The 10,760-nt window shown below is 39.4% G+C and overlaps 3 protein-coding genes across 3 annotated transcripts in view; all 3 read left to right on the top strand.

Annotated features, from left to right (window-relative positions):
- The first annotated feature begins 134 nt into the window (after positions 1–134).
- Positions 135–4,010, top strand: LOC101301553. Its single transcript, XM_004291921.1, has 9 exons — positions 135–260; positions 400–471; positions 555–653; positions 790–951; positions 1,259–1,356; positions 1,537–1,624; positions 1,716–2,066; positions 2,154–2,396; positions 2,634–4,010. Exons 1-9 carry the CDS (start codon positions 135–137, stop codon positions 3,678–3,680), a joined length of 2,286 nt encoding a protein of 761 aa, XP_004291969.1. The 3' UTR covers positions 3,681–4,010.
- A 102-nt stretch (positions 4,011–4,112) lies between these two features.
- LOC101294827 (pentatricopeptide repeat-containing protein At3g29230-like) lies at positions 4,113–5,639 on the top strand. The gene has a single exon (XM_004293199.1). The coding sequence runs from the start codon at positions 4,113–4,115 to the stop codon at positions 5,637–5,639; it is 1,527 nt and encodes a 508-aa protein (XP_004293247.1).
- Positions 5,640–7,030: 1,391 nt separating this feature from the next.
- The window catches only part of LOC101301262 (probable protein phosphatase 2C 60-like), a 4,438-nt gene continuing 708 nt past the window's right edge, over positions 7,031–10,760 (top strand). Inside the window, exons 1-9 of the mRNA XM_004291920.1 lie at positions 7,031–7,220; positions 7,489–7,616; positions 7,721–7,784; positions 8,018–8,126; positions 8,692–8,845; positions 9,372–9,497; positions 9,620–9,743; positions 10,064–10,140; positions 10,327–10,379. Of these exons, the coding sequence (XP_004291968.1) occupies positions 7,500–7,616; positions 7,721–7,784; positions 8,018–8,126; positions 8,692–8,845; positions 9,372–9,497; positions 9,620–9,743; positions 10,064–10,140; positions 10,327–10,379 (824 nt within the window). The 5' untranslated portion in view covers positions 7,031–7,220; positions 7,489–7,499. The remainder of the gene's footprint in view (positions 7,221–7,488; positions 7,617–7,720; positions 7,785–8,017; positions 8,127–8,691; positions 8,846–9,371; positions 9,498–9,619; positions 9,744–10,063; positions 10,141–10,326; positions 10,380–10,760) is intronic.

Genomic DNA, 10,760 nt, shown 5'->3' with positions numbered 1-10,760 from the left:
CTTGCGTTTGTGTTGCTCCTCTGTTTTGCCGCTGCTGCGAGGAGATTGCATTGCACGAGAGAGAGAGCCCCTCAACCCTATCCACCCCTCTCGGCCGTAATCTCAATAACAAACCCAAAAAAGAAATAGTTATGATGGCGGATCCGACTGTGATAAGTTTGAGGCCCGGCGGCGCTATTGGCCTCCGCACCCCACGATTCGTCACGCCTCGCCTCGATGAGCCTCAATCCTCCAATGCCGCTCTCTCTTCTGCCTTCAAGGTCCCTACCTCCTCCGTGCTTGCTTCACAGATCTGCCTCCTTTATTCTATTTCTTCCGATAACATATGCTTGCTTCTTGTTTTGGTCTTAGTGACTGAGAATCACAATTCTTTCTATATTTTCACTCTTTCAAGAATAGGCTGGCGACTTGCGGTTTGAAGGACGCGAGCGTGTTCGATATACTAGAGATCAGCTATTGCAGCTTAGGGAGGTACTTGTTCTCCTCACTTGAGTTGATTCTCCAGCACTATAACATGCTGTCACTAAATGATGTATATCCTGCTTGTTTCATAGGCTGCCACTACTATCCCTGAGGGTATTTTAAAGATTAAACAACAAGTAGAGGCTGAGTTTGGTGGAGATGATCCTACTTGGGGACGCACCGATGCTAACGTGAGTCCATGTCATTTCATAATCACTATCTGCTCGTATCATGTATATGCTACCAAATTTGTATTTCTCTCCTTGAATATCTTATGGCTATCGTAAGAACCCTAACATTATTTGCTTCATGTTTTTCTAGCTACAGACTCAACCTCAGCCTCAATTGCAAGGTCGTTATTCCGAGTCAGATAACCGTGATTGGCGTGGTCGATCTGCACAGTTACCTGGCTCTGAAGAGGAGAGAAATGATTTTTCAAGGCAGCAGGACCAACAGTTTGCAAGGCCGCAAATTTCTGGTAACCAAGTGGTAATAAATTATTATCAGATCATGTAAGATTTACATGATCTCTTAAGATACTATGTTCTCGCATGCTACATTAGTGTTCTTTTGTTCCTATTTTTAATATATGTAGTAGAGTGAGTAGACAGTAGTAAATACATGCTGCATAGGGCATATTTATCATCGTTACTGTTTCTTAGAATTATTATAGAATGATTGCAGACTGTAAGAGGTAGAATAATATTATGGTCTATTGTGTTTTTAGTTTTTCAATCATAATGTTGTTGGTTCCCTTAGTGTTTTCTCCTTATTCTAATCTTTTGCACAAAACCAGGCAGGACCGGCTCCTGTTCTCCTTAAGGCGGAGGTTCCATGGTCAGTTAGAAGAGCAAATCTCTCTGAGAAGGATCGTGTATTGAAGACAGTGAAAGGGTATTAATTCTTAGCTTGAATATATCGCATCATCTATTTTGTTTTTAATTTATTGTAAGGAGTGAAGTCTGATGGCTTAGTTAAAACATGCAATATGAGTCTTTCATCAAAATTCTCTTATGTGCAGAGCTCGGTGTTCTATATGATTAACTTACATAACATGTTACTATTTTTGTGTAGTATACTGAACAAATTGACCCCAGAGAAGTTTGAAGTTCTCAAGGGTCAACTAATTGACTCTGGAATCACAACTCCAGATATTTTGAAGGTATTTATTGTTAAATACCTTGGTTGTTGTTTACTCTAAAGTAAGCTTTTTTGTCTGCTGAAAGAGCTTGAGAGTTCAATTTGTGTTGCAGGATGTTATCTTTCTGATATTTGACAAGGCTGTGCTGGAGCCAACATTTTGTCCCATGTATGCCCTATTATGCGCAGATCTTAATGCGAAACTTCCTCCTTTTCCAGCTGAGGAGCCTGGTGGGAAAGAAATCACTTTTAAACGAGTCCTGTTGAATAACTGCCAGGAGGCTTTCGAAGGTGCTGACAACCTGAGGGCAGAAATCAGACAGATGACTGCTCCCGAGCAAGAAATGGAATGCAGAGATAAAGAACGAATGCTTAAGTTGCGAACTCTAGGAAACATACGCCTTATTGGGGAACTTTTAAAGCAGAAGATGGTACCTGAAAAGATTGTACACCATATTGTTCAGGTCATTTCTACTGTTAATCACATTGTCTTGGCTGTTCTTTGAAGAAATTAGAGTGCTGGACTAACTATTGATTCTTGCGTAATACAGGAGCTTTTGGGATATGATGAAAAAACATGCCCTGCTGAAGAGAATGTAGAGGCAATTTGTCAGTTTTTCAACACCGTTGGTGAGCAGCTTGATGAGAGCCCAAAATCTCGCAGAATCAACGAGAAATATTTCAATAAGCTGAAGGAACTGACTACAAACTCCCAACTTGCACCACGATTGAGGTTCATGGTCCGCAATGTTCTTGAAATGCGGGCCAACAACTGGGTTCCTAGACGAGAAGAGGTGATTTTAATTTCATAATATGTATCCTTGTTGCTGGTAGGGGGAGGGAGGGGTTGTTTAATAGTTACGAGTTTTCGTTCACAATTGTTACTGTTTGATTCTTTGAAATTTTCAAAGCTTTTATTTTGCATCATTCTTTCATTGTGATGACTCTGGAACTTCAGCGACTATGAAATTAACTACATTATAGTTGGTTCATGTGTTTCTGACTTTGTGTTTTTAACTCTGTTTTGGCAGGTGAAAGCAAAGACAATAACTGAAATCCATTCAGAAGCAGAGAAGAACTTAGGGTTGCGTCCAGGTGCAACGGCAACGATGAGGAATGCTCGTAATGCAGCTGCCTCTGGGGATTTGAGTCCCGTAGGTCTTCCTGCTACCCGGCCTGGCTATATGCCTAGAATGCCTGGGATTGGGAAAATGCCGGGAATGCCTGGACTTGATTCTGACAATTGGGAGGTTTATCGGTCTAGATCAATGACCAAGCGTGATAATTTGGTTAACTCTCAGTCTGGAGGGCGTGTGCAACCACCATTGATCAGCAAAGCACCGTCACTCAATTCAAAATTTTTACCCCAAGGCAGTGGTGGAACCATTACTGGGAAAACAAGTGCTTTGTTGCAAGGCTCTGGTGGTCCTCGAACTAATTTGATTTCTGGAGTTGAACCTCTTGCTCAAATGGCCAAGCCTACAGTTCTGGCTGCATCACCAGTTTCTTCTGAACGGGCTCGGGCCCCTGAAATTGTTCCAAATTCTGCTAAGCCTCTGACTCCTGCAACAGTATCCAATTCTGCTGCTCTTCGTAAAAAAACTGTATCCCTGCTAGAGGAATACTTCAGTGTTCGGATTCTTGACGAGGCACTTCAGTGTGTGGAGGAACTGAAAGCCCCAGCCTACCATCCGGAGTTTGTTAAAGAAGCGATTGCTCTTGCTCTGGATAAGAGCCCACCATTCGTTGAACCGGTCATAAAGCTCCTCGAGTACTTGTTCAGTAAAAACGTTTTGACGTCTAGAGATATAGGGACTGGTTGCCTTTCATATGGGTCAATGTTGGATGAAATTGGCATAGATTTGCCGAAAGCACCAAATAATTTTGGTGAGATTATTGGGAAGTTGGTTCAGGCAGGGGGATTGGACTTCAAAATTGTGAAGGAAATCCTGACGAAGGTGGAAGATGACATGTATCGGCCGATCATCTTTGGTGCTGCAATGAAGAGGATTACATCGCAAGAGTTTTTGGCAAGCCAGGAATCTGAAATTCAGGCTTGTAAAAGTTTGCTTTCCTGATTATGCCAGTTTCTATCCGTCACTGAAACATGTTCACCCTTGTAACATTTGGCCGCAGGGGAATAGGGAGTAGATTTGCTTATGTCCCAGATTTTGAAATTTTGTTTTCATTTTAAGAGAAGAGATACAGGATAATTTTATTCAGTTGTATCTTTAAATTTTGGGGATTTGCTTATTTAGCTGAAAAACACCATGTATTGTATGTCTCGTCTAGCCTGGGTATTTCTATCCCGGGAACGAGATGATTAGGACGATTTTACAGGGTCCTTAGTTTTGGAATCGTTGTACCAACAATACTCTGAAATTCGTATCTGGCTATGTTTTCTCATATGGATAATATTTTTTGTCCTGTAGTTTTGACAAATACCATCCACATTTATCTTCTATATCTTCTAAAGCTTTCGTTTCCCTTTCAGTGATAATGGTTTTGAGATGGCCCTTGTGACCTGCAACTCCATTTCTTGCCAACAGTCGGCTTCGCTGGACCTTCAAAGATGGAATAATGTTATAAAGACTCAAGTGCTCGAGGGGAACGCAGGGCACGCAATTCGGTCGTATGTAAACATGCAAAGACATGGTCTCTTTGCTGATAACTATACATTTCCGGTTTTGCTGAAAGCAGCAGGTAATGCATCTTACTTGGGTGTAGGGTTAGCACTTCATGGACAGGCAGTGAAGACTGGGTTTTGTGATCATCTTTTCGTCCAAACTGCTCTGCTGAACATGTATTCTTCTCTTGGAATCGTAGTGGATGCCCGCAAAGCGTTTGATAAAATGCCTGTGAAAGATGTGGTAGCCTGGAACTCCATGTTATATGTGTATGCTTCTAGTGGGCAGATGGGGAATGCAGTGCAAGTCTTTGATACAATGCCATCGCATGACCTTTTGTCTTTCAATATTATGATCTCTGGGTTCGCAGGGGCTGGAAGCAAAACATGTGCCAGAAGCATTTTTGATAGAATTCCTGACAAGGACATTGTGTCTTGGAACTCGATGATATTGGCGTGCATGAATGCAGGAGATATGGCTGAAGCGCATAAGTTGTTCGAGTCGATGCCTGAGAAAAATGTCATAACTTGGAACACAATGATAATGGGTTATCTGAACAATCAGTTTTACTCCAAGGCAATCGAATTCTTGGACAAAATGAAGGTGGGAAATATCGAACCGGATCATCTGAGCGTGACTGGTGCTTTAGCTGCCTGTGCTCGTTTGGGGTTGCTTGAAACTGGCATAAAGATACACACATATGCCAAACTGTCGGGACAGGCTTCAAGCCCCCATGTAGTAACAGCACTTATAGATATGTATGCCAAGTGCGGAAACATCCACTACTCTTTAGAAGTGTTCTACAAGTTCAAACACAAAAACGTCTACTGTTGGAATGCCATCATTTCGGGACTCGCTCTTCACGGTTTTGGCAACGCAGCTCTAAAAATCTTCAACCAAATGAGAGCGGATTTTCAAGTAAAACCAGATGATATCACCTTCATTGGGGTCTTAAGTGCGTGCAGCCATGGAGGACTGGTGGAGGAAGGATGTGAATTGTTTGATTCAATGGAAAAGCAATTTGGGATAACTCCAAAGGCAGAGCATTATGGGTGCATGGTCGACCTTCTGAGCAGAGCGGGCCTTTTGGACAGTGCATTGCTACTCATAGAGACGATGCCGTTTGAAGCAGGAGAGTCCATATTGGGTGCATTGCTGAGTGCTTGTGTGATTCATTGGGACCTTGAAATTGGGGAGAAAGCAATGAAGCTAATGGCTGCTGGGAGCGATGGGGAGTATATGATGTTAGCAAACTTGTACGCGTCTTGCGGTAAATGGGAAGAAGCACAGAGATGGAGAGATATGATGAACGAGTCGGGGATTGAAAAGACTGCAGGTTGCAGCTTGGTTGAGGTTAATGGAAGGTTTCACAAGTTTATGGCCGGAGATCAGAATGGTACTGTATATTGATGCACTTGTTTTGTTTTTGTTTTTTGGATAATGATATTGATGCACTTGCTTAATCAGTAGTAAAAGACACGAGTGTGACTTCCATGGCTGATGGCTCTACCAAATGAACACATCCTTGAGTTGTACGTTTCTTTTATTCAACACTAGATAGAGACTATTGAATATGACATTCCTGATTTCTCTGTATCCAGCCGGCGAACAAAGAATCATCTACACAACTCTAACCATACTATTGTTGGGATTTATTTAAGTAATTACTGGGTTAGGGGCAAATGTCAGTTTGCAATTCCCTAATCAGACCAAAGATTTGACTTGACACCAACTTATTCTACACACCATTCTTTTATTATCAAGTTGTTTAACGGAGTAGATTTGATTCACCAACAGCTGTATTGGGATGTTTTGTTTCCTTATAAACTAATTGGAGTATCAACTATCAAGGAGCTAGCTACGTGGAATGAACCATGTTGCCAGTCCAGGCTGTCATGTTATCGTATCTCTGGATTTGATTATGATCCATCTCTTCTAATATCATAAACTCAGTGTTGAAATAATAGGGGCTTTGCCATTATGAACAAAATTACTACTTTGATAAAGCCAGGAAAGGACCTTAATTACAACTTGGCCTCTGGTTTCTGGCCGGCCTACTATATTGTTGCTCATATCAGGTGTGACGGTCTTATGATCTGGTCAGTAATTGATCAAGAGATTTTATGGTCAGTCACTCTTAGATGTAAATCTAATAGTAGAGAGAATTATTTTTAAGTAGAGTTGTTTTGTTTTCAGCATTTAGATGTAAATCTAACGGTGACTGATCATAATTTTTTTGGTCAGTAACTGACTAGATGAACATTACTGTGTGACTACTACCTCTTATGTAATGATGACACCTACCTCTTATCCATATAGTCTGAAACATATGATTCTTATTAATTGTTAGAGACTTGCTAAATAAAATTGAAATATTTGCAATTATGCGTGATCATTATCAGTTTCATATGTACGTACGTGACCTTGAAATGACCATGTACATGTCATAATTTCTTTGTTTCATTATCTAGTAGATAATGAACATAACAACATCATATGTCTTTTTATGTCGATTTAAGCTAAAAAAAACTGACTACAACACCAATAGAGAAATATTATCATATTCTAGACATTAGATGTCATATTATATCATTTAGCGAGTGAAAAATTATACCCTGCAAACACATTATGCATAATGTATTTGGTATTCAACTGCAACAAAGCAAGGTTCACCGGAGGGATTGTTTGAATTTACAATCAAGGAAAGAGATTATTCAAAATCAATAATTATGGGATGAATGTTGTACCCAAAAAATAAAATGAACTAGGAAAGAAAAGAAAAACAAAGTAGCGTAGAGAGAGAGGCGTAGACGACCGAGTGGGTTGAATTAAAGAAAGAGAGAAAGAAAAATATAACCAGATATCATTTCATTCTCGATTCCTAGTCTCTTCCTCTCCAAAACAAGTCTCCGATGACATGGACTCTCTCCTTCTCTGAGTTCTGATTTCTCGGTTCCTTGGAGCTCTTCTCTCACGAATCAGCATCATCTAGTATGTGCTCACTCTTTCTTGCTCGATTTTTCTTACAAATCAGCATCTGGATCTTTCCGGTTTATCTTACTCGATCCGATGATTGTTACTTGTTGCTTCTTCTTGTTTTTGTATTTTCCTTTTGATTTGAGTAGTAACGACTTGCTGATCTAGTCCTGGCTCCTGGATCATGGATTGAAATTAAGTGTTTAATGCTGTTTGTAGACTAGAATTTTGGTAAGAATTAATCTGAATAATAATCCGTTAGAGTTTGTTGAATTTATAATAGATTAGGGATCAATGGGGATATATCTGAGCACTCCGAAAACTGAAAAGTTGTCTGAAGATGGAGAGAATGGGCGGGTGAGATATGGTTTGTCATCCATGCAAGGCTGGCGTGCCACTATGGAGGATGCTGTCTGTATTTCTCACTCTCCTTTCAATCACTTTCTGTTTCTAGTAAATCTTATAGTTACTATTTACTGATTCTCTCTGCTGTTGGATGCTCTCTATTTGTCTAGCATGCAGCATATCCCGATCTTGATGCCTCCACCTCCTTCTTTGGTGTTTATGATGGCCATGGAGGTACTACTGTCCTTTATCGCTATCTGCTCTATAAGATGAAGGAGTTAGTTCCTTCTTTCTATTACAATTTGTTTGATGGGTATGAACTCGATTTTTATGTTTCTTGTCAGCTATGTCTTTGTTACAAAACAACGAATGCCTTCTGTCTGTAGTTGGACAATCAAAACCTTCGTATGCAGTTTGTAAATATTTATTCTAGATCTATCACTTACCCAAGACCAATAATTCTACAGGAAAGGTTGTGGCTAAATTCTGTGCCAAATATCTTCACCAGCAAGTGCTCAAGAATGAAGCATATTCAGCTGGAGACATAGGAACTTCTGTTCAAAAAGCTTTTTTCAGGTTACACCTTTGCTATATTCACTTGCCATGCATCATTATCTGAGTTACTGAGTGGAGGGGACAGGTGCAAATAGTAAAATGCTGCTGTTTTGTAAAAGGATTCATCAGTACTCGAACCAGCAATCGAGAAGCTTCTAGAGCCTTTTGTAATAGTTTCTACTTTATAATAACGTTTATGATTTAGTATGTTGTACGCTTTTACTTTTAAACCAAGTTAATGATGGTCCTTCAATTTCTCAGTGTAGTAAGCTTGTTTTGTCTATGCTTGTCTGAGGAAATGCATACTATAAGTAGAAGAGTTTATGAATGTCATCTTGAAGTTGTGATATAGTAATCAGATGTTACTCAAGAATGTTTATAGGCTAAAAATAGGCTGCCTGGGTCTATCCCTTTATCATCCTGGATTGTTTATGCGGTCAAACAAATTTGAGATAGAGATATCAAACTACAAACAATTAATAATCGAAAAATAATACAAAGTCTTGGCATCTACCTCTGTAGTTGTGATCTTGTTATGATGTTTGGTTTTGTAAGGCTTAAGATGTTGGTATTTTGATTTGTGCAGAATGGATGAAATGATGCGTGGACAAAGGGGTTGGAGAGAGTTAGCTGTTCTGGGAGATAAGATAAACAAATTTACTGGCATGATAGAAGGGTTAATCTGGTCCCCTCGAAGTAGTGAGGGTAATGATCAAGCTGATAATTGGGCTTTTGAGGAGGTGAGTGCAAGAACCATTAACTTGATTGCAGTTAATATTTCTTATCTCAAGAGGGTTATGACTCAACGTTTCTGCTTTATCTTGGTTTATTGTATAGTAATATGATAACTAGGATTGCTCTAGTAGTTCAGCTATTCAGTACAATGAAGGATGGGCGAACAAACAAAAACAAAAACCTTTCCCGTTCTAGAGTTTTAACTCATTATCTTCTCAAAAGTGGGAGATTGGAGGAAGGAAAGAATGGGCCCATGCCAGTTTAAACAGCTCTGTTCTTCGATAATATACACTAGTGTAATAAATGTTGCTTTTACAATATGTGTTAACTTGATTTATATCAAAAAGTCCAGTTCTTTTCCCTCCTCGCCTACCAAACAAGGGAGAAATGTGTGCTCCTTTCTATTTATTTTATTTTCCGCCTTTGGCCCCAATCTTTCACTTGTGCTGCTATTTTCAACTCCTCATACATGTAGGTTTCATACGTTGGTGTTGATGCATTCCATAATATAAACTGCGTCATGTTTTTCAGGGGCCTCACTCTGATTTCAGTGGTCCAACTTCTGGGAGCACCGCTTGTGTTGCACTTATTAGAAATAACCAACTTATTGTTGCCAATGCTGGTGATTCTCGTTGTGTGATTTCTAGGAAGGGTCAGGTAATTTATCAGTTTCTGCCATTTTCTGCATAATTGTTCTGTTAACAATGGAAGGGTGTGTAAAACACATCTTTGACTTAGGGTTTAGGGTGTGTAAAATCTTGATTCTCTCATTTTTTCAGGCATATAACCTGTCCAGAGATCACAAACCCGATCTTGAGCTTGAGAAAGAAAGGATATTAAAAGCCGGTGGTTTTATCCATGCAGGACGAGTCAATGGCAGTTTGAATCTTGCAAGAGCTATAGGTGTCATTCCACTGCTTCTCATTAATTCATAGTATACTAGCTTCTTAAACATTTATTACATTGGCACCAATTTGCATTACATGTATCTGAAATTCAACATGTGGATGTGATCAATGGAACTCCTCTGGAAGTGAGGCAGTTTGATACGAGTGAAAACATTCCCACTCACTCTCTTGTTTCCTAGTTGAGTGAAATGGTGCACCTGCATGCAACCTCATACCTGTTTGACATCTTATACTGCATGTCCATATATGTGGAAGGAGCTAAACGGATAGGCTTGAGTAGTCCCCACCCTAACATTAGTTCTGCATGTATTTCAGGTGACATGGAATTCAAACAGAATAAATTCTTGCCGGTTGAAAAGCAAATTGTAACTGCCAGTCCAGATATAAATACTGTATGTTCTATCTAGCCGAATAATTATTTTGCTAAAGGAAAATAATATTGCGGGTTGATAAGATGATTGGGGATATCTAGATTCATCAGTGTTTTGGTTCCTGTTTCCTTGTCAGAATGAAATTTACAGATAGTTGTTAGCTTTATTTTGTTTCATCTAAATCTATTATCTTGTATTTGTTATCAGGTTGAACTTTGTGATGATGACGAGTTTATGGTGTTAGCATGTGATGGTATCTGGTATGTTTCTTAAGCTTTTCTTTATCATCTTTATTTATTTAATATTTTTTACTTATCTTTTGAAGAAGTTGCTTCAGTGTTCTTAATGTAAAAGTTGAGGGTAGAAGGTTGATGAAAAATAATTTAAGCGTCACTTGCAAAAGATGAAATTTGAACCTAATTTGAACCTAGGACCTACTAGTTTACCACCATACCCGAATACTTGATTCTAATTGATAGTAAGTAATGGATGCTTGTCAGAATCTAAATTAGTGATAGTTTTTTGTTTTTTTTTTATTTTTTTAATATCGTTACAGGGATTGCATGTCAAGCCAGCGAAGTGGTTAGATTTTGTGCATGACAGCTAAGCTCGGTGAGGACACGATCTCTCTCTCTCTCTCT

The sequence above is a fragment of the Fragaria vesca genome, linkage group LG2 (assembly GCF_000184155.1).
Source record: "Fragaria vesca subsp. vesca linkage group LG2, FraVesHawaii_1.0, whole genome shotgun sequence".
Lineage (NCBI taxonomy): Eukaryota > Viridiplantae > Streptophyta > Magnoliopsida > Rosales > Rosaceae > Fragaria > Fragaria vesca.
Note: the sequence above shows the minus strand (reverse complement) of the source record. Positions and strands in the feature narration are given on the sequence as shown.

Excerpts from the sequence above, each read along its gene's own strand:
- LOC101301553 (XM_004291921.1), top strand. The coding sequence starts at position 135 with ATGGCGGATCCGACTGTGATAAGTTTGAGGCCCGGCGGCGCTATTGGC. Across the intron at positions 654-789 it reads GGGGACGCACCGATGCTAAC|ACTCAACCTCAGCCTCAATT; the intron begins GTGAGTCCATGT and ends TTCTAGCTACAG. Across the intron at positions 1,625-1,715 it reads CAACTCCAGATATTTTGAAG|GATGTTATCTTTCTGATATT; the intron begins GTATTTATTGTT and ends TTTGTGTTGCAG.
- LOC101294827 (XM_004293199.1), top strand. The coding sequence starts at position 4,113 with ATGGCCCTTGTGACCTGCAACTCCATTTCTTGCCAACAGTCGGCTTCG.